The following is a 21,281-nucleotide window of genomic DNA, read 5'->3' on the forward strand; positions in this document are numbered from 1 at the left end:
CCTGGAAAACAGAAGCAAGCTGAGATGTTGACTTTGGTGTGTAGTATTGCTTCGCTTCTGACCCTCACAGTCCACGCAAGAAACTTGCACAGGAGAAAAAAAAATCATTCCTCTGATTTATTACTAAGGGCTTTCTTTATTCAAAGGCAGTAAATCACCTCACAGAGCAGGTGCCATTGCAAGGGCTTATTGATCCTGTGCGCTTCTAGAAATGCCAGGAGGCCGTCACTCCGGCGGGAGATGGAGGTGGTCAACGAAAAAGAAGTCCATCTCCGAGCAGGCCGGAGTGGGAGAAAATCTCTGGCCCTAGAGACCTATGGCTCCAGTGATGCTCGGTGCCTTTCTTTCAGAAGAGGGGCTGGAGCGGAGAGAGCGCGGAGAGGCTGCCGTGGGCAAGTGAGAGAGAAAGGGAGGATGGCAGGGAGACAGAGCTGCCGAGGGGTCTCCGAGGCTGCATCCTTCAGGAGGAGGGAGAAAGGGTCTTCGTCTCCAGATCGAGATTCCTAAGAGTTAAATATCTCCACGCAGCCCGACCCGGATGGGATTTGCTTCTGGGTAGAAAACGCGACACTGATCAACATCAACTTGGACAAGTGACAAGACTAGGTCTGATGTTGGTGGATGTCTTTTCAGGTCGTTGGAGGGGAGAGGACGGCCGGCAGTGTGCTCGGGGGTAGCTGGAGAGAAACATCGCGTCCAGGGCAGCAATAGAAAGCGACAAGGAGGGGGCCAACAGAGGGACGAAAAGAGAGGGAGGAAGAGTTGAAGAAAACTAGGGGGAAAGTAGGGACAGGGTGAAGAGGAGAGAGGAAGGGACGAGGGAGAAGTGAGGGCGGCGAGGAGGGATCCACAAGGGAAGGGGGATCGCGGGAGAGCAGGGAGGACGGGTTGGTCGCGAGGTGCGGAGCGGGCGCAGGGGTGCGCGGGGGTGGCGGCGCCGGGAGGGAGGCGAGGGGGCTGCGGGAGAGGCGGGGGGCGAGGGAGCGCTCGAGGCTCGGGGAGGCGCGGAGCGGCGGACCGGGGAGGGGGCGGGCGCGCGGTCGAAAGGGAGCCGAGGAGGGAGCGCGCCGGGCCGGGAGCCGAGGGCGGGCGGGAGGTGGGGGGCAGGTGGGGGAGCGCGGAGCGAGCGGAGGCCAAGTGCATTGTGTCTGGCGGCGGCGCGCGAGCCCACCGGCGGCCGCGGCGGGGCGGGCAGCCATGGAGCCGCGGGCGCTCGTCACGGCGCTCAGCCTCGGCCTCAGCCTCTGCTCCCTGGGGCTGCTGGTCACGGCCATCTTCACCGACCACTGGTACGAGACCGACCCCCGGCGCCACAAGGAGAGCTGCGAGCGCAGCCGCGTGGGCGCCGACCCCCCTGACCAGAAGAACCGCCTGATGCCGCTGTCTCACCTGCCGCTGCGGGACTCGCCCCCCCTCGGGCGCCGGCTGCTCCCGGGCGGCCCCGGGCGCGCCGACCCCGAGTCCTGGCGCTCGCTGCTGGGGCTCGGCGGGCTGGACGCCGAGTGCGGCCGGCCGCTCTTCGCCACCTATTCGGGCCTCTGGAGGAAGTGCTACTTCCTGGGCATCGACCGGGACATCGACACCCTCATCCTGAAAGGTGAGCGGCGGGCGGGCGCCGGCGCGTGGAGCGCAGCCCGCGGCTCCCCAGGGGCGCGCCGGTCCCCGCGGCCGCCTCCCCGCCGCGTCCTCGGCACATTCTTTCGTCTCCCCCGCCGCCTCCTTTCTTTACCCCTCCCCGCTCTCTTTCTTTCCCCGACTCTCTTCTTTCCTCTCCATTCTCTTTTTCCTTTTCCCCTCTTCCCTCCAGTCTGGGCTTCAGCCCCCCGCCTCTATCTCCTTTGCTTCCTTGGCCTCCTTTCCCCCCTCTTCTCCTCGCCTCTCGTCCTTCGCTGTCTTTGTACACGTGCCTGACCTGGAACGCACGGGTCTGTTTTCTGGACGCTGCTCCCCGGGAAGGTAAACATCAAAAAGACCCGACCTTTCCCAGTTGGGCTCCTTCCCTTAAGTTGTACTTTCCTTTTAGAAATACCTTTGGAGGAGAAGTGGTGCAAACCTCAGAAGAGGAGGGAAAGGGCTTTTTCTTGTATTGTGCTGATGTTGGTAGCAGACGGGACTGATGTGGTATGCCAGCCTGGCAGGCTAGTGGGGAGCTCAGGAGGCCGGAGGAACCTTCCTCTAAACCCCCGAAGTGCAGGGTTCCTTTGGGTTAGACCTCAGATAACATGAATGCATTGGTGGAGGCAGCCGAATGCCGATAGGACATCTACTTTTTTCCAACCTTCTGATGACTGGGCACACCATCCTTAGGCTAGTCACACCAGGGCGAGGAGAGTGGAAAACCGGTCCAAGCCTTTGAAAGAAGAGCTTTCCGTATTTGCACATGGAGTCTCTACAGAATCACTCTCTCTTAAATTTGTGATACCTTGTAAGGCTGTTTTTGTTGTTGTTTTGTTATTTGACACTGAGTTGTAGAGCATCAAGTTGCTCTTCTGAGGCCTAGGTGACACCTGCCTCCCATGCGTGTAATCGGATCGTTTGAATTTTTTTGGTAATGTCATTCATGTAAAAATATTCAATGTGACAGTCCTACTGCTGAGGCTTCCTTCTAACTTTCTGAGCCTGACCCTTATTACAAATTCTTTTTCTCTGAGATGGAAAAAATAAAACAACCCACCTTCTTCCCTTGGACTCATTATCGCAAAAAAAAGAAGACGTCTAAAATCAGTACATTTAAAGATTTAGTAGCCATTCAGGAAAGCAAAGAAACAGATTTGTGTTGAATTCCGGTTTGGATTGGAATTACATGGAAAGGAGGGGGTTAATAACATGTTGGCCTCAGAGTCTTGTTCGTTGGCGTATTCCTCATTTCTCAAACATGTCAACTTCTTCCTTCCCATGGCTAGCTCAGCTGGGGACTGCCATCTGAAATCTGTCTGTGTGGAAGGACTCCAGTGCTTTTGGGGGGAAGCAGATACAGTAACCTTCCTTTGGGAAGGGTGCTATATTCTTTCCTCTCCTAACTCACATCCAAATCTGATTTCTTCTCATGAAGATGCTGCATAATTAATTTTGATAGTAGCATAGTACATGAACAAACTGTAAAAGCTGAATTTGGAGGTTCGGTTATGGAATGCTCGTTTAGGCAAGGCAATTTTGAAAGCTAAGTAGTGTAGTCTGTCTTTGGAAATGACAGAGCTGCATTTCCTTACGCTCTTCCTCTGCCGAGAGTATTTGATTGCATGTAAACTGGATATAGAATAATGCCTGAAACAGCAGGGTAGAGCTCATTCAATCCAATGGCAGGCAGGAGAGGGTGTCCCACAGGGCACTTGCACATTCCCCACCTCCCCACCTGGGCCGGCTAGCTGAGGTGCCGAGCTCCAGGGAAGTTAAGAATCGAATAATCCTAGAGGCTGAAGGGACTTCAGCGGTCATTCAGTCCAACCTCCCCCCCATTGTTCAGACTCCCTTCTTCTACATCTTTCTGACAAACGGTTGTCCAGCCTAGCACTTCCCTAAGACAGAACTTGGGTGCTAAATGCAAATTTGGATTAAAACGATCTCAGATTTGTAATACTGATGGTGTTTAACTAATCCTTTTTGTAGGACACTAAAGAGTTCTAGGTTGTCATCAGAAGACCTGGGCTCCATTGCTGGCTCTACTGCTAAATCGCAGGGCTTCCTCCAACAAGTGTCCAGGCCTCCTTGGCCTTCAGTTTTCTAGTTCATAGTAGGAAGACTCACTGTTCTTTAGGGGATTTTCTAGTTCTAAAATCTGTCATTGTTGTACTAATAGCAATGTAAATTTAGCTTCCTGGGAAGTTAATGCGCTGACATTATTGACATGAGGAGTTTGGAGGAAATGAAAGATGTTCAGTACGTTATAGGATCATAATTTGTTGTTTGGGAGATGGCCAAAAGGGCCTCAAATACTTTCAATATTGCTACTCATCTACCTTGGGCTACCTACATAACTCTTCTGGATCTCAGTTTCATCATCTGTGAGATGAATGGGTGAAATGAACAGCTTTAAAATTCTGTGATTCTAAGAATAATTTCAACAGATGATTTTGACACCCATGTTAGGTAAACATTATTACCTTTGTTTTGGCATCTGTGATATGAATTTGGCATTTGTGGTGTGTTTTCACATCTGTGGCTGTGGTATGAATTTCTTAAATGAGCCCTGTATAACTAGAAATCAACATGACATCTAATTTAAAAATTTGGACAACTAGGGTCCCACATTTCATTCTTACTTTCTTCTCTGAACTACCTTATGAGTCCTAAGATTTAGAAATGCTAACGCTAGGAAATGAAGAAAAGTAGACTCAGGTGGGAGAGTGGGGAGGGGTAGAAAGGGCCACAAGAAGTGCCTGACATACTTAATGAGCTTTTGAGGGAAAAAGAGGTCAGCCTTTCTTCGTGTGGACTTAGAGCACAAAGCCAGGAGGTGGGTGAAAGTTACAGAGGGGAAAATGTAGAGTTGATAATATGGAAGACCTCTCACAATTGGAGTTGCTTGCATTTCCTGGGGGCTGGGAAAATATTTCTGAGAGATGTAGAGGAAAAAGAAACAGACAATGTGGGGAATAAGAGATTGGCTTAGAAGTGCAACACATAGGCTCTGTAGTGTTCATCTACTTAAGAGAAATCACATGAGCCAGAAGAGCAGCGGTCTCATTGGGACAAGTATTTGGGAAAATCATCAAACTCTGATTGTCACCCTTTCGTTACGATTCTGTTTACTTCTGGCCCACAGTGACCGTAGAAGGTCTCCCCTAGATTGGACCTCCAAGCAGGACCTTCAGTAAGAATGGAGGTAAAGTTATAGATAAATCCATTAAGGACCAAGACTAGAACTCGATGCTACTCTCCCAGGCTAACGAAAGACCAGTCACCAGCACAGTTTGCATACTGTTGTTTTTCCTCTTACTGTATTGACTAATCCACATTTCACTATCTTGCCCACTGGGATAACATGGGAACTTACAAATGCTGCAGAGATATTAAGTTCACACTATATTATCATAGTTTACTATCCAATAAAACAAATGCCCATCGAAAGGCTGTTATGTGCAAGGTCATATCAGGGAGATTTCGGCTACACATGTGGGGATTCTTTTGTGTTTGAGCTGGTCAATTGACTAACTTATTCTTCCATACATAGACCCTTCTTGCAGTTAACTTTTTTTTTTTTTTTTGCGGTAAACGGGCCTCTCTCTGTTGTGGCCTCTCCCGTTGCGAAGCACAGGCTCCGGACGCGCAGGCTCAGCGGTCATGGCTCACGGGCCCAGCCGCTCCGCGGCATGTGGGATCTTCCCGGACTGGGGCACGAACCTGTGTCCCCTGCATCGGCAGACGGACTCTCAACCACTGCGCCACCAGGGAAGCCCTGCAGTTAACTTTTGTTGCTAAGGAAGCTTTGCTTGTCACAGTAAAGACAGTCTCTGGATAAGTATGCAAATGAAGTCATCCTCCACCCAGCAACAGGGGGGCTAGAATAGTTGAAGGAGCCTTGTGGTAGGAACTTAAGAGAATGGGTTTAAAGAGTAGGTTCTTTATTCCTTCATTCATCCAGTTTATTCCCTCAATAAATATATGTTGAAAACCAGGTATTGTTTTAGGTATAGAAGATACAGGATTGAACAAAATGGATAAAAACGCCTGCCCTAATAGAGTTTATATCAAGTGGTGGAGTTATTTTCTAGTGGATTGTACAGTCATTACTCATAGTAGGCTGTGGGAAGAACACTGTGCAAGCTGCCAGAGCTGGTAAGTTCGTGACAGAAAATACGGTGCAGAGTGATGGAGAGCTGTACCCTTTGGGGGACGCCCGGCCATTCTGTTCCAAGTGCAGTTCTTATGTTTAAACTACTGGTTGAAGAGTAAAATAGGAGGACAGATGGAAGGAGACTCAGTTGGAAACATTCTATAATGCTTCTTTCAGTTACTGAAAACACTGAGTTTAATAAATAAACATTGATGAGTCTTGTGAATACATTATGTAGAACTTTGGAGAAATTAATTTTGAATAGGAGTTAGTCATTGAAATGATATCAAAAGTGCCAACTGTTCTTACTAGCCTTAACTTTAATTGAAAAAAAATTTTTAATTAAAAATTTTCATTAAAAACAATTAACACTATTTTTCAAATATATGTACTTTGTGTATGTAAACCAAATCCTAATATTATATATTGCCTGCAATAAACAAAAGGAAAATGAATGTTATAGTGTTTCATTTTTATGAAATTAAAAGTGATAGAATTTCAGCAATGTGAAGATTATAATTCTGTAGGCATACTGTTAACTTGGATAAGTCATTTGGGATTGAATTCTGGAAACTTGAAATAACAGCGTGTCCTTGTGGTTTCAGAAGCATTTTTCCTTTAATGAGATAAACAGAGATATCAAAGACAGTAGGACATAAATACTTTGTCATTTTGCTCTCTGCAAGTGAAAGAAAGTAGGAGGATTGGTAGGAATTCACTGGGTCTCTTCTCCACTCTGCTAATGATATATCTGTTTCCCCTGTTGGCTTATTTTCCATGAAATTAATAGTCTGTACAGGACCCACTACGTTCTACCTGACACAGAAATAGATTGATGATTTTCTCCAGCCCATTTGTAGACCAAAGTATCATTTGTGTTAGAATAATTATCTCCCAAGAGCAGATGTATCTGGGAAATCTGAGAAGCAAGCACTGTTTCTCTTCCCTGACCCATTTGTTCACATACTGTTCTCAGACCTTCCCTTGCACCAGAAGATGCTGCTGGCGAAGGGATTCCTCAGTTTTGGGGGTGCTGGGGATATCATTAAGACTTCCTTTTTCTTTCTTTACTTCTCAAGGCAGTGGTCTCCAAACTTGTCTTCAGCCTCACTCTGTGTAATTTATATTTATTCATTTTAAAATTAGGTGCATGGACTGTCCTGACATATACATCATGAAACACAGACAAAAGCAAACCTTGAAGGGATGGGGCAATAAACAGAAAAAGAAGTTCAACTATCTTCACCCACACTTTCCAAAGGACTGCTTGTGTACCCCCTGGCATGTATACTCTCCCCTTGGAAGACTGCTGTTCTCACGGCCCATCAGCAAAGCTGAGTTTCTCATCTGGGCAGAAGAAGAAGGATTGTTTGTTTACTATCATGGCTGACCTCTGTGGTGGGTTTCCCAGGCCACCGTTGTATCACACATATTCATCTTGCACAGGGGAGAGAAGAAGATGCATTTTATTGCTGTATCATTTCTGACATTAGGCACAGCATTCCCCAAGTGTGATACCCCGTGTTTCAACACATCCTGTTACTAACACTCCTGAAGGTTATCTCGCATAGCAATTAGATTCTTACTCGCCTCTCTGCTATCAAAAAAAAAAAGATACTTGCTTCCATTCTTTCCATCTGCACAGGGAAGTCACCTTTGAAAAGTGATTCATAAACACAGAAGTGATTGGTGCTTTAAGTGGTTTGTGATCAAAATTGCCAGAGTCAGTGACATTTGTATCCACCATGTCTCATGGATAACATTTAGCAGTGGCCTTGAGGGGAAAAACAGAAGAGTTTTTTGCTATGCCATAGAAAGTTCACATCCAGTTATACCCGAGTGGCTGTGATTTTTTCCTTAGCTCCTGATTTTTCTTTATCAAAGCTCAAAAAGAGCCGTTAAACCCCATCAGGCAAACTGCTCATAATTGCAAGTGTTCTTGATTACCATAGAAGATATGCTTTTGTTTGGGGAGCATCTGGAAGTTACATTCCACTGAGGGAGTAACCGAGTCTCCCAGTGTCAATGCTAAATGGGAGACCATGGGGAGTGGCCACATTGAAGGAATTTAGGCAGGTCCTAGGGTTTTCCCAGGAGTTACCAAGGGTGAACGCTCCTTTCCTCTTGGAGCCCACCTGCAGTGTGGTATACCCCAGGTTACTGACCTGTGACCTCTGCCAAGCAAACTGTGACCTCGGGTTGACTGTGTCCTTATTCCTGAGCCCATCTTTCTTGTGTCCGTCCACCTTGTCTTTCAGAGAGATTCCACTGTCCTTCTTTGACACTCAATTGTGTGACCATCTGAGGCCCATTTTCCTGTATTATTTGCTGGTTAAAAGAATAAAAATAATCAGATTTGGCCATCCCCTTCACTTCCCTCTCCCTTGCAAAAGCAACTGGTGAAATGAAGGAAAAAGTTGAAAACAACCAAACTGGAGGTTTGGCAAATAATACAAATAGAAAAATGTATCTCCTTTGGTGTAAAATATGAGTTCAGTAGTTTGGGGCAATTCAGATAAGATCATTCTAACCCTGTAGACTCACTTTAAGTTTAACAAATTAGTTTTTTCTACAATTAATATTTTTTTAAAAACACTACACTAGGGCTTCCCTGGTGGCGCAGTGGTTGCGAGTCTGCCTGCTGATGCAGGGAACACGGGTTCGTGCCCAGGTCCGGGAAGACCCCACATGCCGTGGAGTGGCTGGGCCCATGAGCCATGGCTGCTGAGCCTGTGCGTCCGGAGCCTGTGCTCCGCAACGGGAGAGGCCACAACAGTGAGAGGCCCGCGTACCGCAACCCCCACCCCAAAAAAAACCATTAAAAAACCCCACTACACCATTGCTATTGTCTAAAGCTTTGCACAACTGGTTGTAAAGATTTTTATCAAAATAAAGGCGTTTGTCAGTAGAAAATGGACTTGATCTTCAAAACCTGGTAAAATGTATGATGGTTTATTTTTTCACTTTCTTACAGTGTTTCCCTGTGGTTAAAAGTGATTGCAGTGATTAATCTGTTTTATTGCAAGTTTTAACTAAAAGGATGTAGCTGAACTTCTTGGAGCCTGAGAGGGCCCGCATCGGCCCTCATGAAGCTGGCAGCCTTTGTTTGCTTCAGAGTACGGGGAAACTACAGGCTGCACTCCATCTTTCTTGTAACTCAGCCAGATAAGCTGATTGCAGACCAAATAATAATGTCATGGGGACACCCATCAGGGAATGCATTAGCAAGTGAAAAAAGGGGAACAATACAAACCATATTTCAGTTTCCGTTATCTTGACTGACTGAGGACACACTGAATTATTTTCTGTAATTTGCTGGATGTCCCCCAGTGTTCAGACTTTTAAGTATTTTGTTCATGGGAAAAAATCAATCAACTCATTTCTCCTTCAAGGACCAAAAGGTTGTAATATGTTCCCTTTTGGTTTCTCCAGGTTATTTGATACCATATAGGTAGACAGGGAAGCGATTCCAGAAGTATGTGGGAAATTCTGGATGTATAGATAATTCCAGAAGGCTTCATTGTCCCTTTATGACAGGTACCTCAACTGTAAATCAACATTGATGCCTCCATCTGCCATGCCAGTAAGCACTGACTTGTATCCGTAGTGTCTATAGCAGGCAAGATTGGGAGAGTGGGGCGTGAGGGTAGGGGTGGGAGGCTGTATGTGACTTGGATCTCTCTTGTCTACATTTTAAGGAGTTTTTGTGTGGTGCGGGGGATGTAAACATTTGCTTCACTCAGAAATCAGTCAACAAATGTTACTAATGAGTGTTGAAATGTAATTGCTTTTGCAAAGAAGAGGCTGCTCAGTGAAAAACTCGGGTGCGGTATCCTCCTTGCCCTGTGAGGTTGTGCTTTCTCTAAGGACCCCCAGAGTAGTGAGGAAGAGGGTCTGAGCAGGCGGATGGGGCAGTTGGTTAATTTGAGTTCGAATGCCATTTCTTATGTTCTCACAATTTTGAAAACTGCTTATAGTCATGTTTACAGTTGTCATGGAATTTTTCAGCATGGGCATCCTGTTAAATGGTACTCAAGGAGGTTAGCCTGAAAAGCAACAGAATCGATCACTTGTCATGGGTTTGAAAAATTACGGAACTCATCATCAGAGAGACAGTTTGACCTAGCGGAAGACAAACTGTAGGGGGGGAAGAGACTAAAAATACAATGGTCAATGATAATAATTGAGTCTGGGCCAATTGAAGCTCAGTATGTTTGTTTTATGCCGCTGATACTTAATCACTTATTCCAGGTGATTTAATCCTTAGCATCTAGCATATTTTAGGGAGAGCTTGTTTGGTGTTCAGACAATGGAAGTGTTGGTTGAAAGAAGCTAAAATGAACAAATACTAGACAAATAAAGAGCTAGGCTGAACTAGAGTGGCAGGAGAAGCGACAGTGACTGCTGACAGGAATGTTTCTGAAAAATACTGTCTTTCTGTTCAGGTATTTGAAACAAACAAAACAAAAAGGGCACAAGGAAACTGTTTACTATTCAGCAGTAAAAGATAAAATCCAGCCAGAAGATGTCTGCTGAAGAAGCCTCAAAGTCATGTATTTCTTTCCTTTTTTCCTCAAGTGTTACCTTTTCTTTTTGATAGAAACTCAAATTGGTTGGAGGAAAATGGGTAAGCACATGTAGAATCAAAGATTCACAGAGTTGAAAGGAACTTTGAGCCATGATCCTCACCTAATTTTTTTTTACTGTGATGCCGTAATAGAGGATTTTAGTGTGCCCTACAGACTTCTGTCAATTACATGCAATTCCTAGCATACCAGCTCTGACTCCCTCTTCTCTCTGAGCGTGTGTTTTCAGAATGCCTGTGATGGAGGGCATGTTGTTATCAGCATAATCTCGATCAGTTTTAATTTATAAAACGGAGTCTAGCTTTTGGATAGGGGAGGCCCTTTGATCTTGTATAGAGGAGGCTTAGAGACAGCCATCTGATTGGCTGTGGGAGTGGGGGCTTTATCCAGGTTGTGTCTTTTTCAGGGGTGAGGCTGGTACAGGGAGCTGGTGGACACTGTGAGCATGCGTACTTCAGTCTCCCAAAGCCGTCCCCAGGCACCACCACTGATTTGGAAATTGGGAGCTGTATTAATAACTCATTACCTGTTAGCCTTATGAACAGGTCCCAACATACTTGATTTGAGAAAGTTAAAAAAAATGACAGGAGAAATCATGAAAGGTCACAGTTTTGTTTGCCCTCCAAGTGTGACAGAGTTCTTGAAATAAATCTGTCTGAGAGCCCCTGAAAGGCATTAAACAGAGTAGCTCACTATTCAGTAAACCACACATACAAGATGATTCTGCAGTCATATTTGATTATGCCATGGGAGAAATTGATGCTTCTTACTAATATGCCCCAGATTTTCATTTCAGAAATTTGTGGCATAGGTATTTTCGACAGCATGTTTTTATTTCCTAAATTATCACACAGTTCTTATTTTAGCACTCTTCCAGTTCTATTTGCAGGTTAAAATGGCAGACCTAATTTCCCCCCCCCCCCGCCCCCCGGCTAAGTATTCTCCCATATATCTAGCTTTCCGGAGTTGTCTTTATTCCTGAAAAGGTCAGGTATGAAACATTATAATTTGGGTTGTCAGTCTAATTTTTTTAAATGCAATTAATAAAGTGCTTGATAAACATTCATCCACTCACATACGTGGGTTTATCAGTTAAGGATCTTTTAGTGCCGAATAGTAGAAATCCCAAATAAAAATAGCTTAACCTACAAGGAAAGTGCATCATCTCCCATAACAAGAACTCTGGAGGAAGCCTGTACCTAGGCAGGTTAATTAAAGATTGAATTCTGTTGGGCTTTAGTTGTCACAACAGGGGCGATTTTGCCTTCAGGCTTGTCTCTTGCTGGTCGTCAGCAGGAGTGTCGGTCACTTCATCACATAGCAATAGTTCAAAGGCTAATAAAGCAGGAGAGAGAGGCCATGCCCCTTTTTCCTAAACCATTCCTAAAATGAGTGTAGAGCTTCCCTGGTGGCGCAGTGGTTGAGAGTCTGCCTGCCGATGCAGGGGACACGGGTTCGTGCCCCGGTCCGGGAAGATCCCACATGCCGCAGAGCGGCTGGGCCCGTGAGCCATGGCCGCTGAGCCTGCGCATCCGGAGCCTGTACACCGCAACGGGAGAGGCCACAACAGCGAGAGGCCCGCGAACCGCAAAAAAAAAAAAAAAAAAAAAAAAGGGGGGTAATGTCCCAGAAGTCTCCCAGATTTCCCACAGGCCTCATTGGTTAGAATTATGTCACATGACCATTCCTAAACCAATCCTTGGCGAGTAGAATGGGATTATGGTGATTCCCTTAGACCGATGAAGCTTCCCCTGACAGTGGCTAAGGGTTCAGTCTTCCCAGGAAGCACTTGCCTGCCTGACACCTGAACAAAGGCTGGCTACTGTTAGCTCAGGAGACGTGGCTGTTGTGTCCACAGCCATAGTGCCTGCCACAGCAGGAAAGTCCAAATGGCAGTCCCGTCCTACCTGTGATCATGCCATAGGGAGAAAAGGACTGAGAGGAGAACCCCGATTTCTTGCTAGCTCTTCCAGATTTACCGTATTCTCTCTCCACATCCTGCCCTCATGGGCATAGGGGAGGAAAAACCTCTTTTTCCACTATATTCCTAAATTCTCAAGTTGGGTCCTATAAATTGACTGATAAAAGACAGATTAACAGGAGAAAAACAGAAGTTATTAACGTGCGTCATGCATATGGAGCCCTCAGAGATGGGTAACTCAAAGTGGTGGTTAGAACTTGGGTTTATATGGCATCTTAACGAAAGAACAATACATTTTCTTAAAATTTATTTTTTATTTATTTATTTTTAAGAACAGTACATTTTTAGGGAAGTGATAAGACAAAGGAAAAGGACCTTGAGTTTCTAGGGCTGACAAATTGTGGGAAGGCAAATATAAGGAGAAACTAATGGTAGATCAGGGCTAGTATTAGCAAGGATCGTTATGTGGATTCCTCTGGTACCAGCTCTGGCTGATAAAGGTCTAGACTTATCTCCGGTAATTCACTTCTATCCTTCCTGGTACAGAGAAGAAGGAGGGGGCACCTTTATAAATTTATGTCCTGCTTTTAGGAGCAGGGCAGAAAGTTTTTCTTGTATCTGCTTCTTCTCGATTGCTTCAGCTCAAAATAATTCTTATGTCAAAGGGGCATATTTGGGGGCAGCATATTTTGCTCTTCTTCATGGGCATATCGGAGCACCCCGAAAGCCCTGTGCTTTGCTTGCCAAAGAGCTGTTTGGGACTCTTTAATCTCTGGTAACCCAGGGACTGCATGGTTGTTTTTAAGGAGGCTTATTCATAATTGCACTTTAAAAAATGGGATGTAAAATGTTCAAAACTGTGCATTTTAGGGGATTTTGATGTACTCCAAGATCTGATAGTGCAGTTGTTATTAATTTAATACACACTGTATTGATGAGGTCGGTGTTGTTACACAGCTGGAAGGCCACCTGAGGAAGTGGTTATTTAGCAACATATGATTCTGTGTTTGGAGGAGTGGGTTGGAGGGAGAGTGTGTTCTGATGAAGCTCAGGCATCTCGGCAGGAATGTTCAAGTCAGACCACTCCAGGGCCCTTCGCCTTTCCTGATGGAATTTCTATGCTCTTCTTGGACCTCTCATTTGAAACTGAGAGGCCTATTTATTAAAGCTTGATACCTCTTTAGAGCAGGAATTACAAAGCAAGAAAACAATCTGAACTACTGCAGATGGGCTGAGCTAGCAGGGTGTTAGCATAGAAGACTCAAAAGATGGTGAAGAGCCACAAGGTATGTGGGAGGACATATATTTGGACCACCAGATTGCATGCCAATTTGTAGGTTCAAAAAGAAAAAAAGCAAGTGAGGAGGAAGGAAAGAGAGGAAAGCAGGAAGGAGCAAATGAACAACTATTTGGTGGATCTTTGGGGAACCAGCTCTCTGGGATCTTGTTTCTTTAAATATCTATCAGGTTTATCTTTCTAAAATAAAATCTTATCACGTCTTTCCTTTGATTAAAAATCACGGTCTGATGGATTCCCCAATAAGTTAAAAATAGACTGACTCAATGATCCAGCAGTTCCACTCCTAGGAATATACCCTAGAATGGAATATACCCTAGAATGGAAAATAGGGACTCACAGAAAAACTTATACATGAATGTTCATAGCAGCATTGTTCATAATAGCCAAAAGGTGGATACAACCCAAATGTCCATGAGTTGAAGAATGGATAAACAAAATGTGCTATGTCTATATAATGGAACATTACTCAGCTATAAAAAGGAACGATGTACTGATACATGCCACAACACGGATGAACCGTGAAAACACTGTGCTCAGTGAAACAAGCCAGACACAAAAGGCAAAGTATTGTATGATTCCATTTATATGAAATACCCAGAATAAGCCAATCCATAGAGACAGAAAACAAGGAAGGAGGAATGTGGAGTGACCGCTTCATGGGTATAGCATTTTCTTTTGGGTTGATACCTATGTTCTGGAGATAGAGAGTAGGGATGGTTGTACAACGTACTAAAGGACAAGGAATTACACACTTTGAAAAATGATCAAAACAAAACCCAAACCCAAACCAAAATCTCTCATGGTTTTGCACTGTCCACATCTACAAGTCTATAAACTTCTTCAAAGGTCATAAAATAGCCTTTGCCATGTGGCTCCAATTCCCTTTCTGGTTGTGTAGCCAGACACTCCTCCATGAAATCTAGGGTCAGGCTCCACCAGACCATTTGCTTTTCCCTCAATACATGTTCCCTTCACTCTGTGTCATGGTGGAACTTGCTTCCTCTGCCTGAAATGCCACCTTCTCTTGTCCATCTGGTCGCTCTTCCTTGAAAGCTTCCTAGTGCCATTGTTATTTCCTCTCTGGACTTCCTTGACTCTCCCCTTGGCCTCTCATTACCTGCAGAATTAATGGCTTTATTAGTTGGGACCCCAGTGTGCTTTGTACTATTATAGTGCTTTCTACATTGTATTGTGGTTTATTTCCTTGTCCACTTTACCCCCTACCTTAAGGTTGGCGATGGATGCCACCCAGCTCAGTATCTGGCACATGGCGATCTTCCCATAGAATAGCTGTTGAAAAAATTCCACTGGATTGATTCAAATCACCGTCATATCTGGTCCATTCTTTTTCACCCACTCCAGAGTTTCTCATTCAATTCAAGGACAAGGAGAAGAGAGACTTATTCTAATCTTTCAGAGACTAGGACACTAATAATTAACTCAAAAAAGATGAAATAATTGGCATTAAAAAAAAGCAGTAGTAGTATATGTAAAAAAAGAAGCATTTATGGTGGCTTTTATATTGAAAGTATTCCAGAAATCAGCATAAGACTAACAGGGTGCTTTTTATGGAGGATTTGCCTCATAAAATGTTCTTAATCCTTAACAAAAGGATTACATTATTATTGCAATTTTCTTGTCTTTCTGCTTATACCCCATTGGAAGTCCCTACCTTCAAGGAACTGTTCCTTTGTTCTCTCACAGGACCTAGCTGGGTGGTTTTCAGATACTAGGAACTCAATAGATGGGTAGTGTTTTCCTAGGTTTATTCTAAGTATTTTCTTGTACAGTTTTGACTTATTAAATATTCTGTTTTTCAGTAAAACTATTGCAAGTCCAGTTACATACATGCTTTCACCAGAAAGCACAATAGCTAGAATGAATCTCTGAAAAACTCTTGGTGGCTGCGCTTCATCAGGCTCTTTACTGAGCTATTCTGCTGCTGTGTCAGACGTCTTAAGAGGGAGGCTCCTGTATGCTGAAAGAAAGCCTGGAGGAGCATCTGGGGTTCAAGTGTGCTCTTCGGACTCTTTAAGCTGAGATCGCTCTCCAAGAGACTGGTGGCTTTTCTGGTGTGCTGAAATGATCTCCCTCTCAGCAAGTTTATTTTGAAGGTTATTGAGGTGACAGCAGGCAGAGATTTGGGGCATCTTCTTCCCTCTGCTATTAACTAGCTATGTGACCTTGAGCAAGTCACCTCACCTCTGCAGATCTTCATTTTCTCATTTGTACATACAGAGGTTGGATCAGTGTAACCTGCTGGGTCTCTTGGAGCATTAACTGGCTTTCATTATAGGATGCCCAGCAAACAGCAGCTTAATTAACTCCACAAAGTGTAAGGGTAGAAAAAGGTCGGTTCTCCCTAGAAGCAGGTAAGTGTTAGGACAATCCAAATCTAAGAGCCTTTCTCTCTTTTCAGTTGTTCACCCACATGCCTCTCCTTTGCTCCTTTGAATGTGACATGCTTTCTTACTGCTAATTTTCTTTTTCATTTCCTGAGGGTTTCAAAGGAGAAAACAGGACTTTCTATATTGTTCCAGGAATTCTCTTCTGTAGGAGCAGTGTTTGCCATTTGGTTGGAAGGACTGAACTGTATAATTTTTTCCTTGTTAGATGATTTCACAGGGAATTGGTAATAATAAGCTATATCTGGTTTTAGGAACTGAAGTTAGAGTTCATAATAGAGAACAAAAAAGGAGTGCCCTTTAGAAAATTGCATTGTATAATTTAAATTTTGCCTTACTTGCTCATTTTTAATTTTTTTGAAGAAGTTTGAGAAATTTTGATGGAAGAAAAATCATATACTTTCTTTTTGTTACTACAGGTAAAAAATCCTAGGTTTATTCCTTTTTTGCTTCTTGAGAGTATTTAATACTCATAAGCCACGTGAAGTTAAATAGAAATCCCCAATTATCTATTACGATTCATTTTGTTCAAAAGTTTTAGAGATGTGCTTTCTGAATTTAATAATCTGCTGTGTTAAATACCTGGAAGTTATATTTGACCACTTTAATTCATACTATGAATCTTGATTATTCGCTTGTTTCTTTTTTCCTCTCAGATGATATTTTAGGTGGCTTGCCACACATTGTAATTGGCATAATAGTTAATTGCACTGAAAGCCCTATTCAAAAAATTTGAACATGATATGACTTTCCTTGACCCCCCATTTTTTCCTTTATGTAGATGAAAGGATATGCCCAGGTAAACCTCTTTAGGCATCCATGGCAATGATTATAATGGAAGATCTGCTGCTCCACTTCTGATGCTTGGTTGGACCAGTTTTTACTTAAATCCTTCCACACAGAGCAGAGATGAGGTAGACGAGACAATCATCTGTATCATCCCCATCACAGTCAGGCTGATTGTTATTGAGAGAGAGTGTGAGTTCCAGAAGACAAGAGTGGATATGGTCCAAGGTAGCAAGCATACTACCTCACCTTTGCCCCATCATAAGCATTTTGGTCATTTGGAAGACTTAGAAGTTTATCTAAGAGGAACAAAAAAAGAACCTGTTTGGGCTTCCCTGGTGGTGCAGTGGTTGAGAGTCCGCCTGCCGATGCAGGGGACACGGGTTCGTGCCCCAGTCCGGGAAGATCCTACATGCCGCAGAGCGGCTGGGCCTGTGAGCCACGGCCGCTGAGCCTACGCGTCCGGAGCCTGTGCTCCGCAACGGGAGAGGCCACAACAGTGAGAGGCCCGCGTACCGCAAAAAAAAAAAAAAAAAAGAACCTGTTCAAAACAGGTTAACAACACTGCACTGAATGGTGATGGGGAAGATAGGGGAAGAGGCAACCCCATGGAGAATGAGAGTCATCACATAACCATCTTAACTTTGGTCTCTTGATTCTTAGAAAATCTCTTCATTCTTTTGGAATTTTGTTTGTTTGTTTCCTTTTACAAACAGTAACACTAGAAAGAGTCTTACAAAGTCTGTGGGAGATTATGAACTAGGGAACTGAAATTACTCTGTAGAAGCCATATGACGAGGAGTGTGATATTCATGGAATTCATGAGAAAAAGCACTTTAAATTTACACAGCAGATTCCTTCCTCATAACCCAAAGCAGTTTTTACAAAGAGAAAAAGGAGACACGTTCTCTGACTAAGCATATGTGATTGAGGAGAATAACATTGGGAGTGCTGTTAATTACTGCTTGTATACGGAGGGGAATGTGGCCCCGTGGAGGGGGCGGGGGGATGAGCAACCCTGGGAACTGGGAGCTGTGGCCCTGATCCTGGCTTTTCTGCCACCCGTGGGACCTTGGCAAGTCATTTAAACCTCTCTAGATCTCAGCTTCTCATTTTTAAAGTTGAACTTCATGATTTCAAAGAGTTTTCCAGGTTATTACCTTTTATGATTTATTTAGAGCATCAGGAAGGAAAGGGTGAGTTTTCCAGAGAGCCAAAACCTACCTTTCTGTGCCTCAAAAACTTGTTTTTATCTGACTGGATGGATATATTATTCAATGCATTATGCACATCTCTGCTTTCTGAAACAGAGAGCACTAAATTTAACTTTTGCTGAATGACTCAAGGTTGTTGCTATGAACTATGATGTAATAGCCAGGTCCCCTTGGGGACTATAGAGGTGTGTAGAACTGTGTGCCTCAGAACCAAATGACGCAGCACACTGTCCTTTACACAAAAATGATTGTGAGGTTCTGATTTTTTGTGTGTGTGTGCTTGCTGCTTTTCTAAATATCACTCCTTTCTGTTTCCATTGTTTGTCTTGAGCTGTCCCTTTTTGTATTCCACTTTGCTGCTTCTAGTGGGCTAGGAACAGGGGGTCATAGATGAAGCAAGCTGGAATTAGGTCTGAAGTTAGGGCAAATGGTCACCAGGTGAGGTTTCAGGAGGCACCCCTGAGTGTGGAGATTTGGTGACTTCCTCAGGTCACTGCCTGAGGCCTTTGGGGTGTTCTGTGTCGCAGTAAGCGGCCCTTGGATAATTACAGTATCGAGGTGCCTGGCTCTTCCTATTTATGGAATGATGTAATGTTTGTGACCATCCTTCCTAGAGGAGAAAATAAGAACGAGAGCTGGGCAGGAATGACATAGCCCAAGGGACTACAAGAGGGCTCAGAAATAGAAGAGTGGCAACAAGAGAGCAGGTGTGCAGATCTGTGACAGTGTCCAGGTGATTGACAGGCAGGGCCAAGTCTCATTTGTAGGGCGTCCCACAAGGTCATCCTGTTCACAGCCTTGGCTTGCAGCCATTCTCCACCATGACAGCCCATTACTGCCTTCTTTAGATGAAGCAGATACAGGGGGATTGGCAGTGGCAATGTTGAATTAGGACCCATGGATGCTGAACTTCTGGTTAATTGTTATTCTTTTGATCCTCCGGACAGTAGCTTAAGAAAATGTAAATTGGTTATTCATTTCTGTGTATTTACATGTACATGCCGCTTTATTAGCTTGCAAACTACAGTGTCATCCATTTCAGCATAAACTTGGACACTGACTAATTTGCACTTCTTTAATCTGCAAGCTTGGCAATTTGGGGCAGCCTCCTCCCTCCTCCATCCTCCCTCCCCACGATCTCCCCTCTCCCACCCAGCAAAGCCAAGAATGTTATTTTAGGCTGTAGGGGCCATATTAAAAAAATACCACTGGGTTTCTCTAAGCTTTTCTGAAGTTTATAAATAAATAAAAAATGAATGAATGAATGAATGAATGAATGAATGTCACATGGGCCAGTCTCCCGTGGGCCTCTCTTTGCTGTGTTTTCTGGGCACTCATGGGAGAAAAGCAGTCAGGCCTGGTGCTATCCTGGGGCTACAGCTCCCCTGCCCAAGAGGGGGATAGGAGCTCATCCTGGGCAGGAGGAAGCCAGGAGGGTCCAATATATGTAGCTGTGGCTTCATCCAGGATTGTGTTTATGTAACTCCTGGGGGTGTGGGGAAAAGCCAGAAGATGATCGGTAATTAGAGAAACAGGACTCTGCCACCCATTTTGGCATGGGAGTTAAGTGAGCCACCGTTGTGTCCCACTGATGCTAGAATTTTCCTCTCTTTTAACACCATCAGGAAGGATGAGGATGGGTACAGTGTGGAAGCAACATCTGCTTTCTTCCCTTCTAACCCTGGCCCCTCCTGACTTGTAGAAAATTACTGTCGTAATCGCTCTCAGGATTCTGGAATTACAATCCTTGTAGCAGTGCCGCCTGAGGCCTTATTTATCCGGCTTTGACGTCTTCTTTATTGATTTGGGCTGATAATCATGCGGTCTGTTGGGCTGGTTCTAATTATTTTGGCTATCTTAATTATTGGATTGCGCATGACCTGTTCTGTTAAAATAATTTCTCAGCAAAAAAGAGTTGAACCAGGTCAAGAGTACATGCATCTACCTAGTTCCTATCTGCTTCTGCCTCTAGCCCTTTGTGTCATGTTAAATGAATCATTTTGCTTCCTTGTTTTTCACTTTTCTCTCTGTGAACACAGAGAGAATGATGTTTATCTTGTGGCTTAAGATTTAGGGTCACTAAATATCACACACTCTTGAAATGTAACTTGTTGCTCTCGGTTTGATAGGACCATTCATGCTGTCTCCATGTAGTTTACATCTTTCTTTCTAATTATGAACTTTCATAAACACACACTCATTATAGAAACTGTGGAAAATGGCAAAGAAGAAAACAAAAATCAACTGTAGCCCTCCAACTTAGTTATATAATTGTGTTCAAAGTTTGATTTCTTTTCATCCAGTCTTCATGCAAATATATATACAAAGACATGTTTCTATAATATGATATATACTGCTTTGTATCCAGCATTGAACCATAAGAATTTTCCAATTTTAATCATTTTTAATATCTGCAAAGTATTTTAATATGTGGGTGCATCACCTTCTAGCTAACTAATCTCTCCTACTCGAGTCTCTCCTATATCCTTTTTTGTCTACCTGACGGAATCATCTCCCAGAAATAAAACTTGATCCTATCACTTCCCTGCTTAAATCCTTCTGCAGCTCCTGATGACTTGCTGGATGAGGTCTCGCTGTGTGGGGGAAGGAGCTTTTCCTGCCTGGTCTCTGCCAACCTCTCCTCTTACCTCTTTACTGCGCGTCACGCTCTATCTCACACAGCACCGAACCTCCTGTCCGTCAGCTCCTCTCAACACTCCTTACCTCTGCACCGTCCCTTTTGCTCTTCTTCCACCTGGGATGCCCACTCCTGCCTCTGATGCCACCACCCCTGTGACCTGGCTGTCTCTGGCTCCTTTTTAAGGTTCCCTGCAGGAGGCCTTCTCTGCCTTTCCCTCGTCGGGAACCTGTTTCTCTGGACAGTTCGGTAGTGACCTGCTTGGATCTCCATCACTCAAATGACTCTGGGCCCCCTCCAGTGCATTCTCCATGCTAGGGCAAGAGGGAAGTGTTTTCTGGCCGGTTTGTTTTCAAAAATCAATTCTGATCATCGATTCTGGTCAGTTACAATCTGGGGTGGCTTCCACTGAGGCTCACAATGGAGGCCAAGTCTTGATCCACGTTCAGGCTCTCCGCGATCCAGCCCCCGTCCTCTTCTCCAGCTCCATCTTCCCTGATATCTCCTCAGCCCAGTCTCGCAGGCCTTCCTCTTCAAAACCCTCATACGTGCCCTTCCTTCTGTTCCACGAGGATAATCCTGCTGATCCTTGGGACCTCAGCCTTCTTGGACGGCCTCCACCTTTCCCTCAGCACTCAGCCGCCCTCTTCTGTGCTCT

At 44.5% G+C, this 21,281-nt stretch overlaps 1 protein-coding gene across 1 annotated transcript in view; it reads left to right on the plus strand.

The window, feature by feature from the left end:
• Positions 1-997: 997 nt before the first annotated feature.
• TMEM178A (transmembrane protein 178A) overlaps positions 998-21,281 on the plus strand; it is a 50,510-nt gene continuing 30,226 nt past the window's right edge. The window contains exon 1 of the mRNA XM_082641993.1: positions 998-1,597. Coding sequence (XP_082498119.1) covers positions 1,198-1,597 — 400 coding nt within the window. The 5' untranslated portion in view covers positions 998-1,197. The remainder of the gene's footprint in view (positions 1,598-21,281) is intronic.

Source organism: Mesoplodon mirus, assembly GCF_964341445.2.
Source record: "Mesoplodon mirus genome assembly, chromosome: 14".
NCBI lineage: Eukaryota > Metazoa > Chordata > Mammalia > Artiodactyla > Ziphiidae > Mesoplodon > Mesoplodon mirus.